This window comes from Sorex araneus, chromosome 3 (genome assembly GCF_027595985.1).
Source record: "Sorex araneus isolate mSorAra2 chromosome 3, mSorAra2.pri, whole genome shotgun sequence".
In the NCBI taxonomy this organism is placed as follows: domain Eukaryota; kingdom Metazoa; phylum Chordata; class Mammalia; order Eulipotyphla; family Soricidae; genus Sorex; species Sorex araneus.
In genome coordinates this window covers 187,643,074-187,655,295 of record NC_073304.1, presented here as the reverse complement: position 1 = coordinate 187,655,295, position 12,222 = coordinate 187,643,074, and the positions used below count along the sequence as shown (strand labels likewise).

Here is a 12,222-nt window from a genome sequence, read left to right as displayed (position 1 = left end):
TGAGCCAGGAGTAACCCCTGTGCATCGCCAGGTGTGACCCAAAAAGCAAAAAATATATATATTTTAGCAGTTATTTTAAGTATTTAACTGTTTAGGAGTGTTATTTATTTAGGATTGTACATATCTCTTGATTAATAAAAAATGGCCTTCGCTGTCCCTTCCAATCTTTTTCAACCTTAAATCTTTGTTGTTGGATACTAATATGGCCACCCCTGCTTTTTTGAGGGTGTTGTTTGCTTTGCAGGATTGTTTTTCATCCTTTGACTTTGAGTCTGTGTTTGCTCTGACTGTTCAGATGTGTTTCTTGTAGGCATCAGAATGTTGGGTTCAGTTTCTGAATTCATTTTGCCACTCTGTGTCTCTTAATTGGTGCAATTACACCATTGACATTGAGAGACTTTATTGTCATGGGGTTTTGCGACATCTTTCCTTAAGGGTTTGTTGTACTTGTAGGGGTTTTTCTTGTCTTACAATAGCCCCTTTAGTCCTTTTAAGTTTGGTTTTGAGTCTATAAAGTTCTTGAGCTGTTGTTTATCCATGAAATAGTGTATCTTTCCTTTAAGTTTGAGTGAGAGTTTAGTTTGATAAAGTATTCTTGGTGAAGTCTTCATTTCATTGAGTTTTTTTCACTACCACCCTCAATTGTCTTCAGGCTTGGAAGGTTTCCTTTGATAGGTCTTAAGGTTTTTCTCCATTCCTTAGTCCAAGAACTCATTAACATCTTAATACTAGTTATTTTTGTATGGACATAGTAAGAAATACATTGAAGCTTGTAGGGCAGCTCTCCTGGCAACATCTTGCCACAGACTCAGACTGCAGCACTGAGGATAGATTAATCATTCCTAACCCTAGCAGGGTCCAAATCTAGTTATTAGAAAACATCTAACCCCATCAAAAATGGGGCAATGAAATGAACAGAAATTTTCTCAAGGAAGAAATATGAATGGCAAAAAGGCACATGAAAAAATGCTCTTCATCACTAATCATCAGAGAGATGCAGATCAAAACAACCATGAGATACCACCTCACACCATGGTGGGAATTGGGAATGCCAAATGGTTCAGTCCTTTTGGAAAGCAGTATGGTCGCTTCTCAAAAAATCAGAAATTGAGCTACCATTTGACCCAGCAATATCCCTCCTGGGAATATATCCCGGAGAGGCAAAAAAGTATAGTCGAAATGACATCTGCACTCAAATGTTCATTGCAGCTCTGTTTACAATAGACAGAATCAGGAAAAAACCCGAGTGCCCGAGAACAGATGACTGGTTAAAGAACTTTGGTACATCTATACAATGGAATACTATGCTGCTATTAGAAAAGATGAAGTCATGACCTTTGCATGTAAGTGGATCAACATGGAAAGTATCATGCTAAGTGAAATGAGTCAGAAAGAGAGAGACACAGAAAGATTGCACTCATCTGTGGAATATAAGATAACAGAGTAGGAGAGTAACACCCAAGAATAGTAGAGATAAGTACCAGAAGGTTGGCTCCAAGGCTTGGAAGCTGGCCTCACATGCTAGAGGAAGGGGCAGCTCAGATAGAGAACGGAACACCAGGTAAAGTGTGGTTTGAGGACCCACACGGGATAGAAGATGCACGCTGAAAATAGACTACAGACCAAACATGAGGGCCACTCAGTGCCTCTATGGCAAACCACAACACCCAAAAGGAGAGAGAGAACAAAAGGGAATTCCCTGCCACAGAGGTGAGGTGGGGGGGGGGGATGGAGTGGGAGGGTGGAAGGGATACTGGGAACATTGGTGGAGGAGAATGGGCACTGGTGGAGGTATGTAAACAAAATGCAAACATGAAAGTTCATAAGTTTGTAACTGTACCTCAAGGTGATTCACTAATAAAAATTTTTAAAAAAAGAATTTGTCATCCTGCTGTTTATCGATTTACTTGAGCAGGCACCAGTAACATTTCTATTCCTCCCAGCCCTGAGATTTTAGCAGCCTCTCCTTACTTGTCTTTCCCAATGATTGGAGGCTCTTTCAGGGTCAGTGAAATGAAGCCTATCATTACTGTTTTTGGCATATCGAATCCACCACAGGTAGCTTGCCAGGCTCTGCCCATGCGGGCGGGATACTCTCAGTAGCTTGCCAGGTCCTCCAAGAGGTATATATATATAATATACATATGTATGTATGTATATATATATAACTCTCTATGATTTGTTGCTACTATCTGAATTCCATCATATGGTGTGATAATTATGGAAAATGGAGCGTGGCTACAGTTGGGTAGTGGAGGTCCCGCCTCCTTTTGGGGAGCCCTGAGTGAGGATCTACGCTGTTTCTCCATGTTCCTGTCATAGTGTGGAGGTGAATCCCTCCAATTCACTATTAATGTCTCCCTCTCACTGCCAGGGAGGACTCTGAATGAGCTCAGTGGATGGTGGTCTCCTCTTTCCCCTTCAAGGATATAACCTTCCTCTTTGAAGCTCTTGTGTGACTTATGTTAGGCTTCTAGTGCAGGTTCAGGGGATGTGTTCTTTTAGTTTCTATTTGTACAGATTCTTGTGTTCACCATTATGTTGATTGGAATAGGCTAGTGGACTATTGGCCTAATGTGGTTGGGGTAGCCAGGCTACCCTCATAAGAGTTAAGTAACAGAGGCTGAGATATGAATCGAATGCACTATAAAAGGGGAAATCAACTGCTCATGCAGCTTCCACCCAGAGGTCACACTGCCCACCACCACTGACCTGTAGGGAAGGGGCCCCGCGTTGGTGCAGGTCTCTGGTTACAATTCTACTTCCTGCACACTTCTAAAACCGAAGGGGTCCCCTCTTGCCTAGGTGCTCATTTGGGCACTTAATCAAAGAGGGAACTTCCATTTCACTGTCGCTGTTCACTTGGCACCACAATTAATAATTTATATAGGCAAATACCTTCATTATATTGCATGCATTCCAGAATGAGGACACAAAAGTTTAGGAAGTAAAATGTTTGTCTATGGGCTTAGGGAACAATAAAGTTGATGAGTATAGGAGCTGACACTGGGTGTGTAATTTTAAATTGGGCACAGAGCTGAAAAAATATTTCAGCAAGGTTAATTTTAAGCGAATTTAAGTGAAAACCTGAAGCAGCAGAGGAAAAACCCATAAAGGGTTAGATGGCACAAGGCACAGAAGACACAGAAGATGCATAGACTTCAATGGAAAAGTGTTTAAGAAACAAGGAGGCCAGGGAGCATGGACCTAAAGGATATGGTGGGAGGAAGGATGACAAGGAGCAAGGTCTCCAGTGTTCCACAGACAAAGACAAGGAGCTTGAACTCAAATTTTAGTTTGGGGGAAAAGGAAAATGTGTCAGGTTTTTTATTCAAAAGTCAAATGCTATTTAAATGTAATTAATTTTAGTATACTCTTTTGTACCTGTGCGTTTCAGATCCTTTGGGGAAAGGGGTTTGTCTGCCTGATCTTCTGATAGATAGGCTTGGCCTAGTAAGTGCTCAATGGGTGCTTTGTAAGTCTGTGGAATCATTGGATGAGTAAATTCAAGGATTTGCTATGAGTCTCCCTCACATTTGTTGACTATAACATTACAGCTGAAGACTGCAAGGACCTTGCCTCTGGTTGAGCACCATTCATATCATCACAGAGCCAGAGCTGAGCAACCACATGCTAATAGATGCTGTAGTCCAGAACTTTCATCAAAGTCTGAGACAGCCAAACTGCCATTTGAGGCTATTGTAATTTTTTCTCAGTTGACTCATTCTTGTGGGTTAGGCTTGTAGAGAGGGAAGGAAATGCCCTACAACCAAGGGACAAAGAAGATAGGAGCACAAAAGATGAAGGGAGGAGAAGGGCTCTAGAGAATCTCAGCTTATCCACATTTGCACTGGTGGGTGGGAACTCTCTTAAACCAAAATTCAGCTAAAGAAAGCCAATACTTCACATGTAAACACTTCTCTACTCCCTGCCTATGTTATATTTTCTGTTTCCATTGACCAAAGCAAGGCCCAAGATGACTCTCAATCCTAAAATTAGAGATGACTCTAATTTTGATTAAAGGACACTCCTAATGGAGGCTGGATGCAAAAAGCAGGGAAATAGCCCTGGCATTTTCCATATCCACCACAAGAGAGAATGATAGTGGTATCTGCTGCATAGGGTCTGTGAGGATTAATGAAGCAAAGTGTAAAGCAAAGTTCACCAGGCTCATCAGAGTGCCTAGTTCTCTACTGTTCTCTCAGCCATGGTTGCCTAGTGAATTGGAAGTGCATGAATGCTCCCAATTGACCATCACAAAGAGCTGTGCCCACTGGAGTCCCTTGAATTCAATGTTTTTCTTCCATCTCAATCTATAACGAGAGCTACATCCCTCAACATATAGAAACAGGAGTGGATTGTTAACTTGCTATGTAACCCTGGGTCTCTTTCTGATATAGTTACATGCTCACACATATTCATACTACATTCACTTCCTCACACACCTCAGAGATTGCCATCAAGGGTATTGCGGATCTAGACCTGAGGTTCTTGCTCACATTTCTATTTGGTCTACCTGGCACATTCTTCCCCTTCCAGTTTTCCTAAGACAAAGTCTTTTCCCTCTACAGGGCCATCCTCTACCTGCTAACTCAACATTTCTGCATCAAGAGACTTATAGATGGGGCAAAACGAGGAAAGGCAACCAGAAACACCAGGACTTGGAAATCCCTGGTATTCAGTGAATTCTGCCACCTGTAAATTTTATTCTTACTACACTAACAGGTGATTAGAATCAACCAGGTGGAGATGGGCCATTCAATTTTGTTCCAAAGCATTCCTGGAAGAAGCATCAGGTGCTAATGTCATGCCTGATACCAAATACAATTTTTCATGTTCCTAGTGAAATCTCCAGTAAAGACTCTCTAATTTATGACAATCACTTAACATCCTTCTTACACCAATATGGAGGATAAGTCCAGAGTACTCTGCCTGGAGCTTAGCAGACTTATCTTTGGATACAAAGGTGGCAGAAGCAGGGCTGATACCCAGGGAGCAGAAAATTCCAGACAAATTTTTCCTGGGGACCCTACTCAGATATATTCATAGTATGCATATGGTGTGCCTGGTTTGCTCACATAGTAGAATAACTCAAACTTTAAAATACATCCCGGGGGCTGGAGCATTAGCACAGAAGGTAAGGTATTTTCCTTGCATGCAACCGACCCAAGTTCTGTCCCCAACTTCCAATAAATTCCCTGAGACTACCAGGGGCTAATTCTAAGTGTAGAGCCAGGAGTAACCCCTAAGCATTGCTGGATGCTGCCCCCAAACCTAAATAAATAAACAAATAAATAAAATCTCCCAGTTTATTGTGTCCAGAGGTCTTTATCTCCCCCTAATTTCATCCCAGACCTCAGAATTAGCAGCAGTACTCAGAAAAAATAATTATCGTCTAGATTCCCTAAGAGATGACTCCTGTGTCAAGACTGTGAACGCATGTTTCTTCTACAGGTTAAACAACTGTGGACTCGAGTTAAGTAGCTGCCAGTACCTGACTTCCATGCTCAGAACCTCCAACCTGAGAAGACTGAGCCTAGAGCAGAATGACCTGGGTTCCCAAGGTTTGAGGATGTTTTGTAAAGAACTGAGGCATCCTTCCTGCAAACTTCAGACTCTGTGGTAAGGCTCCTTTAAGATGGAAGACAGGAAAGGGCTGTGAGTAGTGTAGTGATGGAGACAGTTGGTGGGGCATTGAATAGAGAAAGAGTATTGCATAAATTTACATGGTCAAACCGGGCTCCTTACCAGCTATGCCGCTAATTTAGGCTCTTGACTATGATCCGTCATCACCTAAAACTCAGTTTCTTCATCTGGAAATGACACTGTTGTAGTAACCCCAAGGACTGTACTGAAATAATATCTGTCTAGGACAGTGCTGGGCAAAGGAGACATTAGTGAGATGAAATTAGTGAGATTGCTTGTGCTAAGGGAGTGCCTACTTCATTCATTCACTCTCTAACACTCACTATAAATATCTCAAGTCTTTCCACTGGAGACCAGAGTAACTAGGACCGGTATGTGCTAGGATGCTTATCCCTGAAAACTTCAGAAACTTGTGAGAGTGACTGCAGAGCCAGTAATCCTTTGTGCTTGCAGGCTGGACCAGATTCAGCTGAGTAAGGTGACAGTGATGCTGAAAGTCCTGAAGAAGGAGAAGCCTCAACTGTGTATCTGTAGCAAAGGGTAAGTAGGGGAGCTTGGAACTCCCTCCATTGATGCAGGTCTGGAGCTGAGTTCCCTGAAGCTGGTCCAGAACAAAGAGATGGGGAAGAAAACCTGGGGTGAAGGCAAAACAGACACAGCCAGAAAGAATCCAAGAAACCAAAGCAACATCAGTAAACCCTGATTAGTCAGTTAGCGCAAATATAATCCCGTCTCTCTGCTTAAACCTTCAGGTAGATGCTTAAGGAGAGAAGCAACATTTTTTGTGTCATTTTGGGAGCCACAGGTAACAAAGCTCAGCGATCATTCCTGAGGTACTCAGGAGACCACATATACTACCAGGGATTGAACCAGTGTCCACCACATGCAAGGCAAGCACCTAAGTTTCTGTAGTATCTCTCTGGTTACTCTGAGAGAAACATTTTTTAAAATTGAACCACTGTAAGACTCAATACAGTGACAAAGTTATTCATATTGAGTTTCAGTCATACAATATTCCAACAACCATCCCTTCACCAGTGCACATTTCATGCCACCGATGTCCTCAGTTTCTCTCCAGCCAGAGCTGAGGGTGGCAGGTTTGGGGGTGGGGAACAAAAAGGTTGACAACAAATAATAGGAACATAGTTAGAGGGTATGGAGCACATTGGTGGTGCTAAGGGAGGTAATAGTATACATCCAAACCATAGCTGTCAACTAACAAACAATGGGAGGAGGTGAATGGGAAGGAAGATGTGGAGAGTCATGGGCACTTTTATTGTTGGTGGTGTGCAGTATATTTGTATATCAATAACATAAACTTGAACACTATTGAAAACCTATTACCTAAACTATAGTAATAATAACTTAGAGAAATACTGATCATGGAAATCAATGAACACAAAAGCAAGATATGACAAAGAGAGAGCCTTTTAGGAGAAAGTTCAGTCCAAGAAACACACAATGCACATGCATGCAAGCACACACACACACACACACACACGCACACACATGCTAAGGAGGAGGAGCCATTTATCGTTGGGCAAAGGTTCCTGAGGCAAGCAGTGCTAGGACACAGCAGTATATAAGACAGTCCACTTCATCAGAGAAATAGGCAAGGACTCACACAGACTCAATAACTACACCTCGCATTGAGTGAATGCATTGGGAGCCTCCCTGTCCTTGTTCCCAGGCACTGAGTTGATCTCTGAGAGAGGGTAAAAATGGGCTAAAATGGGTAGGTTCCATGCAGAGGCTGAGTTTGGTTCTTCTGAGACTGGTGTCTGCAACTTACAGTATGGTACATGGTCCTGTAGCAGCAGCATCCAGTTGAATTTAATGTAAATTCTTAGACCTGCTGAAGTTCTGCTACTTCAGAATCTCAGGTGGGCCCGGGAATATATTTTAACAAACATTGTAAGTAATTTCACACTGAGATTAATAAGCACCAGTCTAGAGAGGAGTGAGCACCAGAGTGTGGCATAGGTGGGGAAAGGACCCTGCACTCTAAGGCCTGTTAGAATCTTTCCAATATAACCAAAATTAATGAGTAATCATTTCTCGGTTTAAGTAGGAAGCAATGAGAGAGGTTCATATAAAGCATCTATTGCTGTTACATAGCAAGCATGGAGGACAAGAACAGAAGGTGCTACAGTTATTCTAGCACAATTACCAGGGCCTGTTGATAAGTGAAGAAGCTAGCAAGGAGACTATAGTGGAGATAGTGTCACAAGGATCAATCAGCTCCAAGGGGGAGAGGGATGAGTCAGGATGACACACCTGTTCTGGTTGGCATGGCTGCCATTCACAGAGATAAGAAACCGCAGGAGAAGCCCATGTGGGAACAGTAAAAGGGGATGAGAAAGTTTCTGTGAGGATATCACAGAGACAAACTTCTATTCTCCATGATCTCAGGAAGAATTAATAATCCTGTGTCTAGGATACCACCACAGATGACCCCTAAAATGGACGATGAAGAAAACACGATGAAAGATGATGCGTATTTACTCAAGCAACAAAGACGGAAATCAGGTTGTCGGAAGGGCAAAGTTGGGAGCATCATGATGGAAGTCCAGGGAGGCAACGTGAAAGGTCATCCTGAGCAATATCCATCTCTGATGAGGGACAGAGCAGGATCCACTCCCCTCCCCTCACTAAGAAAGTTCTGTCCCATGCAAGTTCATGCACTTCTCATGCCATGTAGAATTTCTTCCTCTCTCCCAGCTTCCCTCTCAGCCACAGAGGCTGGGCTGATTCTGCTTAGAAAACCCATGCTATGATTCAAATTATGAGCCTAACTCACCCTGACATTCTGAAACCTCATTCATCTTTCTTTTTAGCCTTGTTCTTCTCACAAGCCACCTCCAACCTGTGGCATGCTGAAGTAAACACCAAGTCTGGATCAGTAAGGAGGGGTTGAGAACTGGAGTTGACCAGGAGACTGGTTGACCCTGCTCAGGAGACAGGCAGCCTCGGGGGCAGGGAAAGAGGCTGAAAATACAGTTCTGCTATATTTCAGATATGAAAACCAGACTTGTTAAGTATCTCTTCACGCTCCAGCCATAGGGTGACAGAGACCAGGTCAGGTCCTCCTAATGCTGACCACTGTCCTATCTGTTCCAGAGGGAAGCTCCTCTCAAAGTGCTCAGGAGACCCTACCTCTGTGTCTTTCTTCTCCTGAACCTCTGGGAGACCTACACATGAAGTCTCTGGGTACAGATGATTATTTCTGGGGCCCAACAGGACCTGTGGCTACTGAAATGGTTGACAGGGAGAGGAACCTGTATCGGTGAGTGAGGGGACTCTGTTAGCCCCATGATTAACTCTGCCACCACACAATCCCCACAGGGTTCCCCATATTCATGTCTTAAAGGATACCTCCTCCTTTACTGGTAGAAATAGGACTGAACAAGGTATTTTATTTTGCAAAACATTTAATGTGAAAAGTTTTGATCATACACAAAAAAGCATACAAAATTTTCATATACCCATTATCTTCAACAATTGTTTTACAAAATTTGTTTCAATATTTTAATAAATATATTAGTGATTTTTTATCCTCAAGTAAATCTATTTGTTATTGATGACTGTGAATCATACAAGCCTTACAATGCTACTATCACATTTTTAATATTGTGCTCACTAGGGGTGGCAAATAAGGTTCTGATGCTTGCACACTTGGCAGTGTTACTACAGGTTTGCACTTTCTTTAGTTGTGTTTTCACATGTGCTGTGCAGAGGTCTCACTCTTTAGATATGACACCCAAATTCTGACTGTAGTGATCACCAGAAGGAACAACCACACTCATATGTGCTCTGCAGGCAATTCTTGACCAGGGCATGTGCACATATTTTTAATTGCAGTGTTCACCAGGGATTATACTCCTTTCCAGTGCATCTGAACATAACTTGCTCACTTTGAGGGAATCACAGAAAACAGAACTGCCTGGATTGAACTTAGTAGATAAACAACACCATGGTTTGATTTGGCTCTGAGAGATAGGGGGATTTGGATTATGTTGGTGGTCCTGAGGGATCCCATTGCTAGGAATCAAACTCAGGCCTCTAACATGTAAAACATACGCTCAGCCTGTATGTCATTCTGACCTGCCCAATACCTGAATTTGAATTCTGTTGAATACTCCTGCAAAGTAGTCATTCTAAGCCAGTTTGCTGTTCTTCCAGGCCTTATCCTTAAGTATTCTGTAATGCATTTAAGACTATATAAGTATGAAGCTTTATTTCCAGGGCTGGTGAGATAGTAAGGCTATCAGTACTATCCCAACTTACAGAATATGACAACACAGAACTCCTCACTTACCAAAAAGAGAAGCTTGCAAAAGGCAATTAAATCTCTTCCAGGATTTATCACTAGTCATAAATCAATAGTTAATAATTATTGGTAATTATTAGAACAAAGAACTTTTAAAATCAAGAACAATTTCCTGTTTCATCTTCAGCATCATTATGATCCTTGGAAAAAGAGTTATCCAAGCCCACATGTGTTTTAGCTATCTCGATACTTCAGTTTCACTATTGTCCCCACAAAATAAGAAAGAAGAGATAGGACTCAAATTCACATCCTTAATATCAGTTTCTGGACTGGTAGTCACTTTACTGGATCTGTAGTGCCCTGCACAGGTTCTGGCATCTGGTAATAACTCAGTGAGTGTGTAGATTCAGTGTATTTATTTCTCTCCCTGGTCTTCCAGAATTCACCTTCCTATGGCCGGCTTCTTCCACTGGCCCCACATGGGTCTGCACTTTGTTGTCAGGGGTCCAGTGACCATTGAGATTGAATTCTGTGCTTGGGACCAGTTCCTGGACAAGACTGTCCTACAGAACAACTGGATGGTTGCAGGTCCTCTGTTTGACATCAAGGCTGAGCCAGGAACTGTGGAGGCTGTGTACCTCCCTCATTTTGTGGCTATCCAAGGTAAGCATAGAGAGGGATGAGGGAATGATGGTGGTAATAGATAAACTGAAAGTTGCTTTTGATAATTTTTGTCCTGTGAGAGAATTGTGTAAAGACAATTGTCCTCCATCCCACTGTGTTCTGGGTAAAGTTTTGTTATTTTTAAAGAACACTTGTTTTCCAACATCATAATTATTTTTTCCTGAATTACCCAAAAGTTTCCAAATGGTCTATTTGTGCCAGAAACATAATTCAAAAGGTTGTAGCACATGCTTTGATTGAAGAAGAGCTGAGTTCAACCTCTAGCACTGCATACTCCCTGAGCACTGGCAGAAGTGACCCCCATCACCAAGCCATAGTAGTTCCCTCAGCATAGGGTATGGCGCCAAAACAAAACAAAAGAAACCCCTCAATAACAAATAACATTTGGTAAGTAATCTACCTATGTGTTGCTTTGGAAGTCTAGGGGCCTCACGCTACAGTACTCAGGGACTATTTCTTTTTTTTTTTTTTTTTAATTTTAAATTTATTTATTTTTAATTAGAGAATCACCGTGAGGGTACAGTTACAGATTTATACACTTCTGTGCTCATACTTCCCTCACACAAAGTCTGGGAACCCATCCCTTCACCAGTGCCCATTCTCCACCACCTGTAAACCCAGTGTCCCTCCCACCCTCCCCAATCCCATCTCCCCCCCACCCCACCCTGCCACTGTGGCAAGGCATTCTCAGGGACTATTTCTATCTCTGTGCTTAGGAACAACCCCTGGAGGTGCTCATGGTACCATTTGTACTAGGGATCAAAATTGGGTCAGCTAACTCATTGAAGATGCTATCCTTATTCCATTTCATGCTCTCAGCTCCTTTGTCAAAAATTAATTGATCACATATGGGGGTTTATCTTTTGGAAATTCTATTCTGACCAATTGGTCAGAGATTCTGTGCTAATTCCAGTATCACACTGCTTTTATCACTATGGCCATATAGTACAGCTTCAAGTTTGGTAGTGAATTGCCTACTAGTTTCTTATTTTTCAGTTTGGTTTTGGATATCTTTTATATCTTTTATGAAAACTTTATAATTTTTTATGTCTTTTATGATTCCACACAAACTTTATCAGTGCCTGCTCTAAGTCCTTTTTTTGTACTTCTGTTTCTGTCATACAATGTTCGAGCACCCATCACTCCACCAGTGTCCATTCTCCACCACCAATGTACCCAGTATCCCTCCCACTCTCCAATCCCACCCTCCCTCCGACCACACCCCGCCTCTATCGCAGGGCATTCCCTTTTCTTCTATCTCTCCTTTTGGGTGTTGTGGTTTGCAATAGGGGCATTGAGTGGTCATCCTGCTCAATCTATAGTCTACTTTCAGCACGTATCTCCCTTCCCAAGCGGGTCCTCTAACCACATTTTACTTGGTGTTCCCTTCTCTATCTGAACTGCATTTCGCCCCAGCATGTGAGGCCAGCTTCCAAGCCATGGAGCCAACTTCCTGGTACTTATTTCTACTATTCTTGGGTTTAGTCTCCTACTCTGTTATTTTATATCCCACAGATGAGCGCAGTCTTTCTATGTCTGTCTCTCTCTTTCTGACTCATTTCACTTAGCCTGATACTTTCCATGTTGATCCACTTATATGCAAAGTTCATGACTTCATCTTT

The 12,222-nt window shown here is 42.3% G+C and overlaps 1 protein-coding gene across 1 annotated transcript in view; it reads left to right on the top strand.

The window, feature by feature from the left end:
• NLRP1 (NLR family pyrin domain containing 1) overlaps positions 1-12,222 on the top strand; it is a gene marked incomplete at its 5' end in the record, with an annotated part of 53,111 nt that overhangs the window by 21,977 nt on the left and 18,912 nt on the right. Inside the window, 6 exons of the mRNA XM_055132209.1 lie at positions 4,572-4,697; positions 5,455-5,622; positions 6,100-6,186; positions 8,084-8,178; positions 8,836-8,932; positions 10,356-10,579. Of these exons, the coding sequence (XP_054988184.1) occupies positions 4,572-4,697; positions 5,455-5,622; positions 6,100-6,186; positions 8,084-8,178; positions 8,836-8,932; positions 10,356-10,579 (797 nt within the window). The remainder of the gene's footprint in view (positions 1-4,571; positions 4,698-5,454; positions 5,623-6,099; positions 6,187-8,083; positions 8,179-8,835; positions 8,933-10,355; positions 10,580-12,222) is intronic.